The sequence below is a fragment of the Theropithecus gelada genome, chromosome 17 (genome assembly GCF_003255815.1).
Source record: "Theropithecus gelada isolate Dixy chromosome 17, Tgel_1.0, whole genome shotgun sequence".
Classification (NCBI taxonomy): Eukaryota; Metazoa; Chordata; class Mammalia; order Primates; family Cercopithecidae; genus Theropithecus; species Theropithecus gelada.
The window spans coordinates 34,302,981-34,322,894 of record NC_037685.1 but is presented as its reverse complement, the minus strand read 5'-3'; the positions used below and the strand labels follow the sequence as shown (position 1 = coordinate 34,322,894).

Genomic DNA, 19,914 nt, shown 5'->3' with positions numbered 1-19,914 from the left:
GTGCAAAGATTGCCAATGCTCCCATTTAATGCGTGTAAGTAGAAAGGAGCCAAGACTCATCTCCAACTGCCGACCTCAGGTGATCCGCCTGCTTTGGCCTCCCAAAGTGCTGGGGTTACAGGCGTGAGCCACTGCGCCTGGCCGAGGTTTCCCATTTTTAAAAAAGAGTTGGAAAATAGCTGGATTTATGGCATGTTGTTAGCATGTCGTTTGAGCACTCCCTAGGCACTTTGTTATATCCTGTGTGAAAAGTGTATATAATTAAGTCTACTAACAGGTGACCCTAGAAGAACATGGGGATTAGGTGCGCTGCACCCCTCCTTCCCTGCAAACATGGTCAAAAATCTGAGTATAACTTTCAGTTCCCCAGAAACTTAACCACCAATAACCTGCTGTTGACTGGAGGCCATGCAACTTGATCAACACATATTTTGTATGTCATATGTATTATGTACTGTATTCTGACAATAAAGTAAGCTAGAGAAAAGCAAATTTTATTAAGAAAATCATGAGGAAGAAAAAAATGCGTTTACTGTTTATTAAGTGGAAGTGGATCATCATAAAGGTCTTTCTCCTCATCTTCACACTGAGTCCGCTGAGGAAGAGGAGGGGTTGGTCTTGCTGTCTCAGAGGTGGCAGAGGTGGAAATAAATTTACATACAAGTAGATCCCCTCAGTTCAAACTCATGTTGTTCAAGGGTCAACTGTATCGAAAACTAGTATCAAAAACTAGTTAAGATACTAAATAGGTGAAGCTAGGATATATTCTGACAACACATCCAGACTAGGAGAAATCAGGAAGTAAGCTGAAATAGTCTCTTATCCAACAAAGCTTCTGAAAACTGACACTGGAAACACGAACATTGCTATGTCTTTGCTGATAGTATATTGAATCTTATGTCAGGCCCAGTTTTAACTACTGATTTGTAGGGTTTCCTCCTCCTTCACCACTGAAAGTAAGAATGGAGGTAGAAAAGGCAGGTTTTGTTGACCGAAAACTGAATAATACAAAACCACAGTAGTTGGGAGCATAGGGGTACATGCAAGTAACCTAGCAGCTTCTAAAATCATTGACACATTGAAAAAGTCAGAATAATGATCCTCAAAGTGTTAGTTCTGGGTTATCAAGAAAAGATGTCTTTTTTTTTTTTTACTCTGAGTTGGAGTCTCATGTCGCCCAGGCTGGAGTGCAGTGCCATGATCTCCGCTCACTGCAACCTCCACCTCCCGAACTCAAGCGGTTCTCCTGCCTCAACCTCCTGAGTAGCTGGGATCATAAGCATGCACTACCACACCAAGCTAATTTTTGTATTTTTAGCAGAGACAGGTTTTCTCCATGTTGGTCAGGCTGGTCTCACACTCCTGACCTCAAGTGATCCACCCTCCTCCACCTTCCAAAGTGCTGGGATTACAGGCGTGAGCCATGGTGCCCGGCCAAGAAAAGATACCTTTATGCTGTGTGTCTTTTGTTTAAGAAGTGAGAAGTCTCTAATCTACATGAAAAAGGTTTGGCCAAAACAACTTAAATTTTTTTAAATAAGGTCTTTGATAATTAAAAGGATAGTTAGCAATTTGGAAATTTCAGTTTACAAAATTCATCATTTCTCCATCTAATTTTAGACACTCATTCTCTCGTTGGACATGTGGTATTGTTCTGGTCAAAGCTTTTGGGTTGCTGGGAGCAGAATCTACTCACCTTATTGTGGATGAGAAGGGGTTGATGGGAAGGAAGCAGGGCACCGGGGTGCTGAAGCAAGGCTGACCTTCCTGCAAGCTGCAGATGGGAGCCATTGTCACAGAGCTCATGGATGGGCCCAAGCCCGTTTTCGCTTTGCCTCTCATCTTTCCTTTGGATTGTGCTTCTGCTTCATATTTTCATTTCCTTCACAGACTCAGAGTCATTGAGAGTAGAAACCTGAATTATTGGCAGCTAATCCTGGGACTACAGGCACGTGCTACCATGCCCGGCTAAGTTTTGTATTTTTGGTAGAGTTGTGGTTGGCTTTTCTAGCTGGGGAGGGTTTCTGAGAAAAGCAGCACGGTTATCCACAGCCGGTCCAGTATAGATAAAGGCACTCACATTAGTGGCAGGTTCCTGAGAGCTACATTTGTCAGCAAGAGTTCCATGGAGGAGAAAGGGCTAAGGCTGAGATCCTGTTAGGTGGAGGCAAGCAGGGACCAAGGGGCTTCATGACAGGTGGATGGAAGAGAGAGAAGGCCCCGTGATGGGAACAAGTCCGCATGGCCAGGAGGAATGGAGGGGAGGTTAGGAAGAGACCTCTCTTCTACCTCTTCTCTCCTCACTGTTTCTAAAAACTTAATAGCTTTGATTTGACAGATGAATAAATAAGGGTGTAAATGAGATTATTTTAAATGAAAAGTAAAGACATGCTGGTAATTATGTAAAATAAAGATAAGTCAAAAATGACTTATAAGTTTTCATGCTGTATATTTAGGCATAGGTCTAAGGTAGGGTTTGAGAAGTTAGGCATGGGTTGTTGTGGGTCAATTTCAAAGGATTATGTTTATTTAGATGAGCTTAAGATGCTTTGTAGGATAACTGAGTGTCTGAGTAAGCCCTGGGCTGGGAGATCAGGAGTACAGATAAGATGTGGGATACATAAACAAACAGGAAATCCTTGAAATGAAAGTGAGCAAAGTTCAAGAAGAGCATCAGAAAAAGGAAAAAATGGTCAACAGCTTTATCCTTAGAAAAAAATAAGATGAAGCAAAGGATATTGAAGGAAGTTGCCCTGAAGAGTGGGGTTTCTCATTCCTCTTCTCTCTGCTGTGTGGAAATCCCAGAATGGCTTGGCAGAGAGTACCCATCCCATTACAAAATATTGCATCACCTTGAGCAAGATTGGCTTTTGTCTTTGCATCTCTAACATGAGGAGTTTGGTCTACAAAGTGCTGTGAACATTTCTGTTGCCTGCAGAAACCTTTCTTCAGAGGCGATCTCTATGTGAAGGTCCCAAAGAATGTAAGGCCCTGTGTTTGAGAGGGGAAAGGCAGTGAAGCGGGGAGATGAGGTGTCTGGGGTTGGGTGTGCTTGGCCTCCTCTTCATCCTCTGTCTCCTTCTTTAAGATTCTTCAAGGCAGAGTCTCAGAATCTTCATAAGACAAGGTTTGAGGCTGGGCTCTGTGACTCATGCCTGTATTCCCATCACTTTGGGAGGCCGAGGTGAGCAGATTGCTTGAGCCTCAAGAGTTTGAGACCAGCCTGGGAAACATGGCAAAACCTCATCTCTACAAAACAAATTAAAAATTAGCCAGGCATGGTGGTGCAGCAGAGGTCCCAGCTACTTGGGAGGCTGAGGCAGGAGGATCACTTGAGCCCAGGGAGGTTGAGACTGTAGTGAGCCTTGATTGTGCCACTACACTCCACCCTGGGCAACAGAGAGAGACCTTTTCTCAAACAAACAGACAAGCAAACAAAAAACATAAAGCTTGAATGTTATTAGCCCTGGGGATCCTTCACACCCATTTAAACTCTATAATCCTACAATAATAATGCAAAGAACACCTCACCCATGTGAGCTACTCTAGAATTTAGAGGATCTCTTCATAATCACCATCTCTTTGATCCTCGTGATCTTTGGCCCTGTGAAGTAGTCCAGGCAAATGTCATCAGCTCCATTTTATAGGTCAGGAATTTGAGTGTCAATATAAGTTGGGTGAGTTGCCCTGTATTGTTGAGTCCTGTTGCTACTGAGCCTCCGAGGAGGACAACGACCTCATGTCTTATCCCTGCCTCGTTTTCTCTTTCATGCCTTTTGTGAGCCTCTGCCATGTTGATGGCCTGTTCTGATGAGATGTACCGCCATACTGGACTTCTAGAGCTCCTGTTTGGTTCTCATTTTGGTCTAAGCTGAGTGATACAGGATGTCCAGGCTGGCCCAGCTCCTCACATGGCTTCCTTTCCTCCCAGACCACAGTGTCATGGACGCTGTCATCCTTTTCAGCCCAGCAGCTGTCTCCAGGCTCCACCCAACAGCCTGTACTCTGCACCAGTCTGTGCCCCGCCGTGTGGCACCACATTGTACCGGGAGTGCATACATCAATTCTCTCAACACCATTTCATAGACTGCTCTTTGGGACAGACTGCTTGGATTTACGTTCTACTTCTCACATCTCAAGATGGTGGTTTCCCCATCTTACCTTTGCACACTCCACCTACCATCAACGATGGGTACCTGAGAGTCCACCCTCTCTTTGAGCTTCTGGCTTCCAATTCTCTGCAGGAATATCAAAGGCCAATTTTTTTTTTTTTTCCTTGAGACAGAGTCTCGCTCTGTCGCCCAGGCTGGAGTGCAGTGGAGTCATCTTTGCTCACTGCAACCTCCGCCTCCCAAGCTCAAGCAATTCTCTGCCTCATCCTCCCAAGTAGCTGGCATTACAGGTGCCCACCACCATGCCCAGCTAAGTTTTTTGTATTTTTAGTAGAGACAGGATTTCACCATCTTGGCCAGGCTGGTCTTGAACTCCTGACCTTCTGATCCACCTGCCTCAGCCTCCCAAAGTGCTGGGATTACAGGCATGAGCCACCGCGCCTGACTCAAAGGCCAATTCTTATCAAAAGTATTAGCTTTCAGAACCGTCAGTGAAGCTGTAAGTGTGGATACCTATAAAGAAGTTTACAATATTGAAGAGTTCACTAAACACATCTACTTTTACCTTCAAGGTCAGAGGTGGCATGGCCTGATGGGGTCTTTTTTGCTGATACCTAAGACCGTTTTTGTGGTACAGAATGGGCTCACCAGGAAGGAATGAGTGGCACACTCTACATCATGGGTGAACCTCAAAAACTTGAGATACGGGAAGGAAGCCAGACACAAGAGATCACATATTGTGTGATTCCTTTTCCATGAAAGATACTGAAAAAGCAAAGGGCAGAGAGTAGTTGCTTGAGGCTGGAGTGGGCATAGAGAGGTACTGTGAGTGGCATGAGGGAGCTTATTGGGGGCATAAAAATGTCTTGAAACTTATTTTTGGTGATGACTGCATCCCTCAGTAAAGTTACTAAAATTCATTGAATTGGATGCCTGAAATGGGTGAGTTTTATGAGATGTAAAATATGCATCGTTGCAAATATACCTCAATATTTTCATATTTAAATATACTTTTTTGTTACAAAAAAGAATGGGGCTCACGGTAGACATGGGAACTTACAAGTTTTAACTTGTAGTTTGGTTATAAGGGAACTGAGAAGTTTTAGTTATGGGAGAGGTATTAGAATTCCAGAGGTGACTTTAACTTCAGATTAGATTCTAGAATCAGTTTGTAAAATAGAGTCGTTTATTAATTTGTATTTTGACAAAAAGTTCATTAACACCTTTCATAATATTCTATCTTGTGGAAAAAAGTTAGGAGGAACCTGACTGTGTATGTGGTATTACGACTTCAAAGGAGCTTGGTCTCTGTCTCTCGCAGAGGAAAGTTTTCATGTGCTCATAACTTATTATAGACCCTTTTCAGACATTTTGATTGTTTCCTACTTCCGATTTGCCAAATACCACATTGACCATCTTTGATGCACTTATTAATGCCTTGAGATACCTCTTAGGAATTGAATTTTGGGGTCCATGGGGATGCACTCTCAATAGTTGTTTATTGTCCAGCTCCCAAAAATCTACCTGTGCCATCATGCAGGATTGGAGTGGTGTGGATTTACATTAAATGTGAGTCCAAAATGTGATCCGGCTGCAGGAATTTACATGATTGTGGGCTTAGTCATGGGATATATCCTGACCCTGAGATATGCAGATAATACCTGGGGTATTGGTTTTTATCCTGGGTACCAGGCATTCAGAGAGGCTGGCTACCTGACTGTGCGCTAAGGCAATGGCCAAGATGGGACCCTGCGTGTTACGAGAGATAATTGAGGTACGCAAGGGATAGGCGCCTGTGAGAAGTCTGGAAAACCTGTGATTAACTTTCTTCAAGTAGTTGAAGAGCTGCCCTGTCAAGAGAAATTCCGTTCACTTTGTATGATTGTAAGGGCAGAATCAGCAGCAATGGTTGGAAGTTCCCGGAAGGCAAGCTTTGGTTTAATGTAAGCAAGCCTTGTCTAACAGAACAGTCGGAAAATAGATTGGGTCCCCTCAGGAAACAGTGACTCCTCTTCCCTCGACATCCCTGGAGATGCTCCAGCAGGGACCACGTGTCATTTGGATGAAGAGGTGTGGCATGTGCATGCAGGGAATTTATCATAAGTGTTTGATTTGGAGACCTCTGGGGAAATGACTATGAGACTGTGAACTTGACATCACAGCTCTGATTATGACAGTCTACTGCGAAGCCAGATGAAAATATTCCGACCGGGTGCTGTGGCTCACGCCTGTCATCCCAGCACTTTGGGAGGCTGAGGTGGGCGGATCACCTGAGGTCAGGAGCTTGAGACCAGCCTGGCCAACATGGTGAAACCCTGTCTCTATTAAAAATACAGAAATTAGCTGGGCATGGTGACATGTGCCTGGAATCCCAGCTACTCTGGAGGCTGAGGCAGGAAAATCGCTTGAACCTGGGAGGCGGAGGTTTCAGTGAGCTGAGATCTCCTCCAGCCTGGGCAACAGAGTGAGACTCCGTCTCAAAAAAAAGTTTAAAACAAGAAAATATTCTTTTTGCAAACACCAGTCTTTGAATTGTGTCTTAGAACAAGAAAGTAACTCTTGAACCTTCTAATCTTTTTTTTTTTTTTTTTTTTTTGAGACGGAGTCTCACTGTCGCCCGGGCTGGAGTACAGTGGCTGGATCTCAGCTCACTGCAAGCTCTGCCTCCCGGGTTTACGCCGTTCTCCTGCCTCAGCCTCCCAAGTAACTGGGACTACAGGCGCCCGCCATCTCGCCCGGCTAGTCTTTTGTATTTTTTAGTAGAGACGGGGTTTCACCGTGTTCGCCAGGATGGTCTCGATCTTCTGACCTCGTGATCCACCCGTCTCGGCCTCCCAAAGTGCTGGGATTACAGGCTTGAGCCACCGCGCCCCGCCAAGCGTTTCTATTTCAGCTGATCTTTGACATTCAGTTTAGTTGTTGGCGTAGCTGTGTGAGGAGGTGGGCTTTCTCAGTTGTTTTTGTTTTCCTTGTATCTTTTGCTGTTTTCCAACCATGGGTCTCAGATTTTAACATTCTCCCAAATGGTCAAGATAAAGAGTTGGTTTTCACATACTCATCATTTATGTAGGCTTTTTTATCTTTTTTTCCTTCTTCTTTTCTTTTTTGTAGAGATGAGGTCTCGCTATGTTGCTTAGGCTGGTCTTGAACTCCTGGGCTCAAGCAGTCCTCCCACCTCTGCCTTCAGAAGTGCTGGGATTATAAATGTGAGCCCCATCCCTGGCCTATCTTTTTTTTTTTTTTTAATTTGAATATTGCTTTCAACTTATTAAAAGCTGAACTGTACTTGCAATGTTTCTGAATATTGCCTATGTTATAACATTGTTAACTTTTCCATTTAAGAAATAATTCATGTTTTAATTATGTCTTTAATTTTTTAGCTTATATTTTCCTTGTTCTGGTATTGATACATTGAGATGAGAAAAAATAACAAGAAAGATGACAAACAAAATCCATAAGAATCTGTAAGAAAAATGCTCGTCTAACTTTAATGTTTCTTAAGTACAGCTGATAAAATAATAGCCTGACCTCTCACCCTGCATACCGTGATCTGGCAAACAGCAGAAGGGCCCCCGGGAGCAGGTTGGAAATGCAGTCTCCAGCTCCTCCCCAGGGCCACTGCATCAGGACCTGCATTTGAAAAGTTGAGCTTCCTCTCCGGTGGCATGCTGCAGAACCTATGGGTCATAGTCATCGTCGCACCTTTTTGGTTTTGGTTTTTTAGCAGCCATGAAAAAGTACCTGGCATTGTGCCTGGGTTTTGTTTTTTGTTTTTTGTTTTTTTTTCTACAGGCATGAGCCCATTTAATCCCTAGGACAACCCTCTAAAGGAAGTGTTATTAGAGGCTCAGAAAAGTTGTCACTGGGCTTGCCAAAGGTGTCACTGAATGATGCTTTCTGGAGTCTGCGTGTCCAAAGCCTGAGACAGGAAAATTGAGGTGCAGCTCCAACTTGCACACCCTTTGCTTCCTGTGGCCAGCGGGATGCCTTGGGAGAACTGCAGAGGCTGCATTAGCCCCGGCAGTGGGAGGCAGCTCCGTCCCCAGCCTCTGACCATTCACGGTCCACTTGCGGCCTGGTATAAAGGCACCAGGACGAAGTCAATCCTGACAAACCCTAGGAGGCCGCACATCTCATCCGTAAGCAGGGCTTCCGGAAGCGTTGATTAGAAAAGAAGTTCAGAGGCCCAGACACTCACACTTCTCAGGGGTCACCTACAACCACATAGGCTATGGGTGTATAGCTTCCTTTTTTTTTTTTTTTTTTTTTGAAGGAAATCATTTGAAAGAATAGATATTTATTAGAAACCAGGTTTGATCTGTTTCTGACGCTTTTATGACATACTGTTTTCTTGGATTCTACGTGACAGGGGAAATAAAGTCGATGCTGAGCAGTGATCTTCAATCATTAAATAATATTTCTGTTTTCCTGCATAATTTCCTCTTGTGTTCTTAGATAAGAATAAACCTGTTCTTTTTTTTTTTTTTTTTTTTTTTTTTTTTTTGAGACGGAGTCTCGCTCTGTCTCCCGGGCTGGAGTTGCAGTGGCCGGATCTCAGCTCACTGCAAGCTCCGCCTCCCGGGTTCACGCCATTCTCCTGCCTCAGCCTCCCGAGTAGCTGGGACTACAGGCGCCGCCACCTCACCCGGCTAGTTTTTTGTATTTTTTAGTAGAGACGGGGTTTCACCATGTTCACCAGGATGGTCTCGATCTCCTGACCTCGTGATCCACCCGTCTCGGCCTCCCAAAGTGCTGGGATTACAGGCTTGAGCCACCGCGCCCGGCCAAGAATAAACCTGTTCTTGTCATACTGTTTGCACATCTGAAAATGACAACCTGTTTGCCAGTAGTAAACTCACAGCTTGGAAAATGATAGGATCCCAAGTTTCCCCAAAAATGTGAGGTACTATCAACCAGGCTGGGGAAAAAAAAATACAGAGGTTATCATTTATATTTATATAAAAACATGCCACTTAGCAAAAGAAATGCTGATAAAGCAAAATTAGTGAAATAATTAGGATCAATTTATGTACATTCATCTACCTACTTTGCACTTGGATTGCAGTCCTAGATTGGATCTTTAAAGGAGGGAACATTCTAGAACCCACCATCCCCTCCTGTTACTGTCACAAGATTTTTTTCCTTCATTCTTTTAAAATCAGGGCCACATTTCAACTCCCTGCCCACTGCCATTTGATGATATTTTTGTTTCTCTTTAGGTATCATCCTATTTTCTTTTTCTTTACCACTGACATCGGTTTATTTCATATGAATGCGTAATATATTAAATACATATGCGTTTAAAATATTGTTTTGATTTGTTTGCGAATTGTTTCTCTTAAGGGTCTATCTGGGGAAATGAGTAATTTTTCATATCCTGTTCTTGCAGGAAGAATTTTAAATCGTTTCTCCAAAGACATTGGACACTTGGATGATTTACTGCCACTGACGGTTTTAGATTTCATCCAGGTAACGTTGAGAGTAACATCAGGATCTCAAATGGAAAACGGAAGTTCCTATTTTTTTAAGCCCTTTTCATGGGGGCTGGGGGTGGGACTCTCGGCCTGGCTGTGTGTAATGTTAACTTAATAAAAGGCCATGTTTGTAAAAGAAAGGTGCGGTTATAATTCAGAGGCTAAGTTGGCGTGAGTAATACCTTGTGTGTGGGAGTGGCTATACAGTCTTGTCGGGGTTAGTTTGAAGCAGCTTCATGCTTGGTAAGTGGCTCTCTGTCTGCCTCTAGGTATCTGGCATGGATTGTGCTTTACTGTGAACACATTTCATAATATAGAAACAATCACCTCTCACGGAAAGATAGCCTAGATTAACTAAATTATGCATTGTATTACCACAAAGGCAAATACTTAGGCACTTTTTTTTTTTTTGGATAGAACCAGGTGTGGTTACTTACAAAGAAAAGATTAGTAATAGTAAGGTGAAAATAATACTTTATTAACAAGGACAATAGAGAGCAGTTATTGCGGATACAAAGCCTTTAAAGGCAAGGGTATCTAAGCCAATTTGAGTACAGGATCAAAGTCAACTCAGAAAATATCTTTTTTGTTTTCACACGTTGATTGCTCTAAGTCTTAAGCTGTCTTTAAAAAGGAAAAACCAACAATCCTACAGAAATACCTTCTGTAAAGCGTTTCTTTTGTTTGTGAACTTGAGGCTCTAAAGAATAATGCTGGGTCATCTCCTCTCTCATCTCCTTATTCAGTACTCTTGCTCATGTGGTTTGGTTTTACTTTATTTTTTCCTGTTGTTTAATTTTGTCTGCTTGTCAGTGGTTCAAGCTGGGGCACTTTTTTTTTTTTTCCCCAAGTGTTTATTTTGGAAATGCATCTATTAAAAGCTATACATATTCCAAAATCTCAGCTGCTGTGGCTAACACTTTATGAAATTTGAACCTCTTTGAGTTTTTCTAAGTGCCAACTTACAGTAGTTCTAATCATTAGGTGAATTTAAGGCCATTAAGTAGAAATACTTCAGTTGGGGTCTGCAATTTTGGCTTGATCCTGTGGTCCCCCTACCCCTGCTTTTTTCTCAATGCTCAGATGCTTTAGATCTCCTCTGGAGCCACTGTTGTAAAAGGAACCAAAATTACTTAATTTGGAAAATTAGCTTTGTAAGAAAAGCCAGTCACAGGCTTGAAATGCTTATAGGAATTCCTGTTTGTCACACAGCAAGGCAGCAAAGGAGCATGTGACTGCAAACAGCATAGCCCGTGGGCGAAGGCATCCACTGTTTACTGAGGAGAAGTAAGCTGAGACTCACAGGTGGATTATTTTTACTGCAAACAAGGACCTCTGATTTTTTTTTTCTTTTGCAAACATTTTTAAAATGTGCCCTTCTGGGTTTAGCTATATTATTTATCCCTCAGACGCCGTCACTAGAACAGTTGCCCGGTTTTCACAGAATGCAGATGATTGTCTGTACACGTTTTGACAGGGATTGTTAATTACTTCGAGAAGATTTTGTGAAAGGTTCTGTTTCTTTGCAACTGCAAGCTAGGCAGAGGTTGAGTTTCCGAAGCTGGCTGGCCCACTATGTGCTTAGCAGAGTGAGCGGTCATAATTAGAATCCCTCGTGTGCTTTGTCTCACATATGGAGGCAGAGGAATGGATGCTACTTGATGCCAATGTAAAACATTTCTTAGCAGCATGAGGAGGGAAAATTCTAGTCTCGTTGTACTTCTGTTTAACCAGAGAGACAAGGGCATTTTTTATTATCCACTCACATAACCTTGGTAAACTTAACATTGTGGAATCTTACTGGCCCCAATTAGCTGATTTCTTGAATCTACAGCAGAGGTTAAATCCTAATGTTATTGTCTCCAAGAAAGGAGTTTTATCTAAAGGATAACTCAGTTATCATTATGATAAAGATCTATTGTCACTTGTTTTGTTTGCAGGTGTCTTTAATAAGGCCTCCCATAATCCCTTCAGGAAGAAATATTTTCTCCTTTTAAAAATAGTATTAGCTAAATATAAAAGCTCTGGTCCCTGCCATTGTTGTTGATTCTTTGAGGGACATTTCCCAACATTCATTGTTTAAATGGTTGTCAGGAGGAATCAAGTGAAACGTGGTAAACAATGCCGTAACTGGTTCATCTTACTTTGTGTGCCGAGCCTTTCTGCTGGGGATTTGCATTCGATGAGTGGGCTTTTGACTGAGGTATCGCCAGGATCATTTTGAAGTATTTGGGCCTGTTGCTATATTAGGAAGTGAAAATTTTTTATTAAAGCCACACACCCAAAAAAATGCATTTAACCTGCCCTCAAATAAAGGCCAACAAAAATCTAAATGTAATTTTTTTTTTTTTTTAAGTTGCCTAGGCCTCTGTAAGGATGAAAGCAGCCCAGTGATGTTCTGGGACTCTTAATGGAATCATGTAAACTTAAAATAAACACTATTATGGTAAGCACATAGAATGAAAACTAATTTTCCAAATCAAATACATTATATTCAATTCATTTTCCCCAATCAACCAAATGTTTAAAACCTGTTAGTTATAACAGCAATCTTCTGGAAATTAATTAGAAGCCTATTAGCTCTGCTAGCTGAGCCGAATGAAGGGGGTTGCTCAGTACATTTCTAAGTAGTCTCCTGAATTAAAGCAAAGCAAGGTCAAAATGACAGTTAGCTTTGTTCACCTCATGGCTTTGCTTGAAGTCGTTGATCTTTTTGGGGGGAAGGAGGGGGGTGTTTTGTTTTGCAAAGGAAATTTTGTCTACTTTGACTCACTTCTGTGATAAATTTTTAAAATTAATTTCTAGTATCAGTCGGGTGAGCCATACAGGGAGCATGATCTTATCTGTGTGAATAGTAGCCTTCTCCATTGCATGGGCATCTGAAATGAAGTTGACTTTTAGGCCTCTTGTCTACCGCATCAATTCTTCTACAGGGTTTATTTAGCCCCTTTCAAAATTCAGATAGTAGGAAATTTCCTGGATGACTTTGTGTTTAATGTCATTAGCAAAACGTGCTTCGAACGTCAGGGCCCTGGGTTTTGATGGCTCTCATCAGGTTCAGTGGGTGATAATCACAGTGACTAGCAGTTCCTCCTACGCCCAGAGAAACTCACAGAAAGTGGGCCCTTAACCCAGCAGCTGAGATTGACTGAAACAATTGAGTTTAAAAAAACTGGGAATTTCTTTGTCAAGATGTTACCCTTGGTGTTACCTAGCTGACTGATCGACAGGGGAACTACATATCTTCAGTACCAACTACGGATGGTATTCCTGAGCCAGAAAGAACTTTGGCAGGATGTATAGTAACAAACAGAATGAAGATTAAAATCCACAGAAAAGTTAGGTATCTTCATGAAGAGGTAGTTGAAAATTTGCACTTACCAGAAGGTTCAGGCTAAGACTGCTGAGTTGTTATTCTTACTAAAGCTGAGATTTAAAATCAAATAGCTATAGAAATAAATAATGTAGTTGCATTTATCCATGTGACTTTTTTTTTTTGAGATGGTCTCACTCTGTTACCCAGGCTGGAGTGCAATGGTATGATCTCAGCTCACTGCAACCTTCGCCCCCACACCAGGTTCAAACGATTCTCATGCCTCAGCCTCTGAGTAGCTGTGATTACAGATGACCACCACCACTCTAAGCTCATTTTGTATTTTTAGTAGAGACAGGGGTTTGCCATGTTGCTCAGGCTGGTCTCGAACTCCTAACCTCAGGTGATCCACCCACCTCGGCCTCCCAAAGTGATGGGATTACAGGCATGAGCCACTGCACCCGGCCTCATGTGACCTTTTTAATCCAGAGCATTCATGTTTGATTACGTTTTCTGTATGATGGTGATCGTTTTATTGGTTTTATAAGTAGGAGTCTGGAACTGTAGACCATTGGGTCCGAACTGAACTGTTTCCAATTGAGTTTGCCAAAGACTGGAGGGGTAGATCTGAGAGGAGAACCCTCTGCTTGTGGCTCGATGTCTAGAATGTAGGCTCTGTAGAAGCAAGTCTGAAACCATGCACAGATTTTATTACTCCCCTGATGAAATTGCTAAGCTAAGGAAATTCTGGTTTACATGTGACCAGATTTGCTGGCCAGATAGAGGCAATTAACCTAACTTTGATTTTTGGGCTTCAATAAAATATTTGTATTTGCGAGTTTTCATTTGTTTTTATATAGTTAGCTGTTGGCATTCATTGCCAATGGGGAACAGTGACACCAGTAATTTAAAAGTGGGTGTCATTTGCTGTCCTGTAGTAAGGGAAGAAACCCAAAGGGGTAGTGGGTACTGTGTCACTTTGGAACTCAGATTGGCTCAGGTGTGCAACAGTAGTGAATAAAGAAGGGTGAGATTTTTGATGAGGCCTTTTGAAAGGTAAGCCAGAATTAAGGAAAGTTTTTGAATATATCATAAGATATAAATATATCACTGGAAATAAATAACTTATAGAATACAAATGAACAGTCTGCAAGTTACCTCAGGGTTGCCATGGGCTAATCAGATAATTTAGCCAAGGCTGGCAGTGCATATCTGGCTTATAAAGGGTTGTTCAAACATGTTTTTCTTGTTTGCTTTTTCAAAAATTGTAACAGCTTTGAACATCTACAATATTTCTAAAGCCAAGTCATTTATGAACATAGAATGGCTCTTCACAGGTTAAAACTGAATAGCTTGTTTTCATAAAGAATTGAAATACAAATAGCATAAAGATCTTCATCTAGAACTCACATTCTTTGAATAGGAATTTGGCATTCAAACAGAATATGTTTGCATAAATCAACAAACAAAAACAGAGGTGATAGTCAACATTCACATTTTAAAGTGCTTGATTACTTCCTTTTTTTTTCCGGGGGTGGGGGGGGGGTTCTTTTTTTTTCTTTTGAGATAGAGTCTTGCTCTGTCGCCCAGGCTGGAGTGCAGTGGCGCAATCTCAGCTTGCTGCAGCCTCCACCTCCTGGGTTTAAGCAATTCTCATGCCTCAGCTTCCCGAGTAGCTGGGACTACAGGTGTGTACTGCCATGGCCAGCTAAGTTTTGTATTTTTAGTAGAGACGGGGTTTCACCATTTTGCCCAGGCTGGTCTCTAACTTCTGACCTCAAGTGATCCTCCTGCCTCAGCCTCCCAAAGTGCTGGGATTACAGGTGTGAGCCACCACGCCCAGCCAGAAGTGCTTGATTACTTCCTAATATCAGCACCAATGCCAGTATCATGAATCTCTTCTTCCATTTTCTTAAAATAATAATTGGATTAATAGGTACCCTATCTGTAATAATTGTGTTAATAATATCTTACTAGCATTTTAGTTAGAAATTTAATATTAATGATTTGGAATCAGTAGTTTTCAACAATTTTAATAGTACAAATTTATTTATAGTATTTAATGGGCAGATATGGTGTTTTGTGACTATATTTACAACTAGATGTATTTGGGAATATCTCAGAGTTTCTCCCAAAAGGAAAACATTTCTATTACAAATACGTGACTTGTGAAAAGAATTTGTAATTCTTTTCAATATATCTTTTTTTTTTTTTTTTTTTTTGGAGACAGTCTTGCTCTATCACCCAGGCTGGAGTGCAGTGGTGCAATCTTGACTCACTGTAACCTCCGCCTCCTGGGTTCAAGCAATTCTCTTGCCTCAGCCTCCCGAGTAGCTGAGATGACAGGCACCTACCACCACGCCTAGCTAATTTTTGTATTTTTGGTAGAGATAGGGTTTCACCATGTTGGCCAGGCTGGTCTCGAACTCCTAACCTCAAGTGATCTGCCTGTCTTGGCCTCCAAAAGTGCTGGGATTACAGGTGCGAGCCACTGCGCCTGACCAATATGTCTCATTCTTATTACATGTCTTCCTTTTTATTTTCTTCCCACCAGCTTTTTATTGAGCTCCTCCTGTATGCTGAGTATGCAGAGGTGGAAAAGATAGCGCCTTTATCTTCATCCACCTGAGAAGTATTTATTGAGTGTCTCGGTGTACTAGGCCCCATGCTGGGCTTGGAGATAGGGGACTAAGTGAAATTGAATTCCCTTCTTCTCTGAGTTTACTCTATTGGGAGGGACAGATAGAAAGCAGTTACCATGCCATGTGATAAGACTTACAATAGAAGGGATGCTGTAGGAGAGAATGGTTAAGGTCTCAGCACAAGACCAATTTCCAATCCTAGCTCTTTCACTTTAAGTTCAATTATGGCTTCCTCCAAGACTGGCCATGCAATACCTAATGCTACAGTGGGGCCTCGAACCCTCTTCTCACAGTGCAGCCATATGTTAGAATAAATATCTGAATAGACTTGTTTTGCTTTGCCTCCCTTTGATTTGTGGCTGCAAGGGACATACAGAGAGCAAAATTCAAATTTTCTGGTCCTTAAATCTAATCTCTCTTTAAATTTTGGAGAGAAACTATGTGCATGCTAGACTGTTGGCACCCGTGTGTGTGTGTATGTTTGCACACCTGTGGCTCACCCTCAAATGTACCCTCCTAATTCTTCATCCTTTAAGGACCAGAGAAAGTCTCTCTTTCCCATTAGTGACGCTTTTCTTTACCACTCTATTCTGTAATAAAACAATCTCTAGGTCCTATGAAAAAGAAGAGATCATATAACACCAGGCTGAGCACTGCTCTGAGCATATTTCACTTGCTCCATCTCATTTAAACCTCACTCATAGTCAGTGAACCAATCAATATTTCTTGGACACCTCCTGTATGCCAAGTACTTTTCCAGGATCTAGAGCATGGAGCAGTGAACCAGATATCAGCTTCCAGGAATTGGCATTCTAGTGCAGGAGGTCGATAGTAAACAGACCAATAAACATAAATAATCTAAGTTAGTATAGTTCTAGTGTGTTCAGCAAAGTAAAGTGTTTGCTAATGACTGGACCAGCATGGTCAAGGAGGAGGTGACGTTGAGTTTGAAAAATAAGGACACAGCCATGCAAAGAAGATACAGGCGCAGGTTGAGGGAGGGGCACATTGTATGGAGGAGGAACAGGTTCCAGGTCTCCAGAAGGGAACAAAGTGGCATTTCCACAGGAAGAGAGATGCCAAGCATGAGCAGGGTACCTGTAGTCCCAGTTACTTGGGAGGCTGAGGCAGGAGAATCACTTGAACCCGGGTTGCAGTGAGCCAAAATCGCACCACTGCACTGCAGCCTAGGCAACACACTGTCTCACAAAAAATAGAAAATAGGTTTAACAGGCTCACGGTTCCACATGGCTGGGGAGGCCTCACATAGTGGAAGGCAAAGGAGGAGCAAAGGCATGTCTTAAATGGTGGCAGGCAAGAGAACATGTTCAAGGGAACTGCTCTTTATAAAACCATTAGATCTCATGAGACTTATTCACTGTCATGTGAATACCATGGGAAAAACCCAACCCCATGATTCAGTTACCTCCCACTGGGTCCCTCCCACAACATGTAAGGATTATGGGAACCACAGTTCAAGATGAGATTTGGGTGGGGACGCAGCCAAACCATATCTATCACTAGGTCTCTAATAATAGATTGTTTTGTCATCTAGTGCCCACCCATCTCCCTCTAGAAAGTTATATGATGCCATTTAATATGAGCCTATGATATTTTAGATATAAACCTTTCAGAAATTGTGGTACTAGCCTTTTTTTCTTATGCCCTGTGTTTTTAGAATTAAAGGTAGACAGACTTAGTTTCCTTTCCCCAAAATTCTTTTAGACATTTTGAGTGTTCTGTTAAGATTCTCAACTGTGGAGACTACTCATTTAAAGAACTTTCTTCCTGGTTTTGTGATAAACCTGGTCTCAAACCCAGGTATCAGAGAAATTGTGACTGTTTTTTAGATATGAGCATCGGGAAGCTCAGGAGAGAGAGGACACTAGATTTTCTTTTCTTTCTTTCTTTTTTTTGAGACAGGGTCTCGCTCTGTCGCCCAGGCTGGAGTGCAGGGGTGTGATCTCTGCTCACTGCAACCTTCGCCTCCCAGGTTCAAGCAATTCTCCCATCTCAGCCTCCTCCGCAGTAGCTGGGACAACAGGTGTGTGCTACCACGCCTGGCTAATTTTATTTTTTGTAGGTATTTGGTAGAGACGGGATTTCACCATGTTGGCCAGGCTGGTCTCGAACTCCTGACCTCAGGTGATCCACCCACCTCAGCCTCCCAAGGTGCTGGGATTACAGGATTGAGTCACCACGCCCAGCCTATGTCTTCACCTACAGTATTTTGATGCACCTTTGTTCAGGTTGTGACATATATAGCTCTGTGGTAATACTGTGTAAACAAGGAAGAAGAATTAACTGTGGCAAAAGCAAATGTACATTTCTCCAGTTAGTGTTAAAAAATAACTTTGCATTAAAACGTTGTAACAACTGGTGATTCTACATTGTACTAATATTATTCATTGGAAGTGCATTCTTTATAGAAAGTTACATAAGTATACTAAAGAGTTAAATTTAAATACTATAAATATATACACTACACAGCATAAATATTTTATTTTTGTGAAATAAAAACACCTTTTGGTTTAATTAAATGGAATGTTTCTACTGCAATTTATACTTTGAATACTCTAGTTTCTTTTGTTTTTTTTTTTGTTTTTGGAGAGGAGTTTCACTCCTTGTCGCACAGGCTGGAGTGCAATGGTGCCATCTCGGCTCACTGCAGCTTCTGTCCCCTGTTACAAGGCCGAGGCGGGTGGATCACTTGAGGTCAGGAGTTTGAGACCAGCCTGGCCAACATGTGGAAACCCCATCTCTACTAAAAATACAAAAATTAGCTGGACATGGTGGCAGGCACCTGTAATCCCAGCTACGTGGGGGGCTGAGGCAGGGAGAATTGCTTGAATCCAGGAGACAGTGGTTGCAGTGAACCAAGATTGTGCCATTGCACTCCACACAGAGCGAGACTCCATCTAAAAAAAAAAAGTGACTAGATATCACTTATAAGTAAGTAAATAACTTCAAAGTATAATGTAGGGGCCAGGTGTGGTGGCCCATGCCTGTAATCCCAGAACTTTGGGAGGTTGAAACGAGAGAATTGGTCAAGGACAGGAGTTCAAAACCAGCCTGGGCAACATAGTGAGACCCCCCTTCTCTATAAAAATAATAAAAGACTTTGCCAGAGATGGTGTCTCATGGCTGTAGTCCTAGCAACTTGGGAGGCCAACCTGGGAAGAACTCTTGAACCCAGGAGTTTGAGACCAGCCTGAGCATTATGGTGAGACCCCATCTCTAGAAAAAATAAAACAATTAGCTAGGTGTAGTGGTGTGTGCCTGTAGTCCCAGCTACTCTGGAGGCTGAGTCAGGAAGATCCCTTGAGCCCAGAAGTTCGAGGTTGCAGTGAGCCACAATTGTGCCACTGCACTCCAGCCTGAGCAACAGAGCCAGACCCAGACTCAAAAGAATGAAAAAATAGTAATAAAAATTTTCAAGTGTAGTGTAGGATGGAATGGAAGAGCCTTGGAATCATCCTTCTTAAGTTTGACTCCCAGCTCCACCACTTACTTTCTCTTTCCTCACAAAGCCACATGCTACATCTCTGTAAAATGGAGAAAATCCTACCTATTCCATGAGGGTTATTGTGAGGTCACAATATTGACCTCACAATATTGAAATGAAGTCATTTCCATAACATTCTTAGCATAACATCTAAGCTCTCTAAATAAAAGGTAGTTATGTTTAAAATACCACGTATATTTTTAAGTAGCAGAAATAGCCTGACAATGACATTGTGCTGCATTAAGGTAATTGTCAGACAGTTACCAGATCCATCAATATCAGGACATGAGTTTGTATTCCAGATATTAGGTTTATTATCCCTGAAGGCTTTAATGGCTGTTTTCTCTTTTGGAATCACAGTATCAAAATCAGTTGTTTTCAGAATAAACCAGTGAGCACTAAATCTCTCATAGTAATGTAATTTTCATAATATTCCTGAAACTTCCTTGGCCCTTGATAACATTAAGTATGGAGTCTTGAGTTATCTAGACTTCTGCTAGCTAAAATCTTTGCCTGTAGGAAGTCTTCGTACTACAAAAAACAAATGAAAAATGAAGGTAGGATGCAGAGATTGGATTCAGGCATTTTAATTTTTTTCTGTTTAAATTTGGGAGTGCTCTGAGTATGCTAACTTGCACACAGCTGCCCTCAGCAAACTACTGTAATTTATTGAGGTACACTGAATTGCAAAACCTTTCTTCCCTACACACCCCTCATCTAAAAAAAAAAAAAAATCAGCAGCTTGACTGAGCTTAAATAACTGACTTTTCATATCCTTTCATGCAACACAAAGGACTAATCCTGGGGCTACTTGAGCCACCAATGCAGGCAGCAGTGGAGACCACCACTGAATGTGCCGGTCCCTCCT

The 19,914-nt window shown here is 42.0% G+C and overlaps 1 protein-coding gene across 7 annotated transcripts in view; it reads left to right on the top strand.

The window, feature by feature from the left end:
* The window catches only part of ABCC4 (ATP binding cassette subfamily C member 4), a 294,345-nt gene that overhangs the window by 188,120 nt on the left and 86,311 nt on the right, over window positions 1-19,914 (top strand). For 5 of the 7 annotated variants that reach the window (XM_025364534.1, XM_025364533.1, XM_025364535.1 and 2 more), the window contains one exon: window positions 9,502-9,581. In XM_025364534.1, coding sequence (XP_025220319.1) covers window positions 9,502-9,581 — 80 coding nt within the window. Of the gene's footprint in view, window positions 1-9,501; window positions 9,582-17,635; window positions 17,681-19,914 lie in introns of those variants that run through there. The other 2 variants (XM_025364539.1, XM_025364537.1) reach the window with 1 other exon arrangement.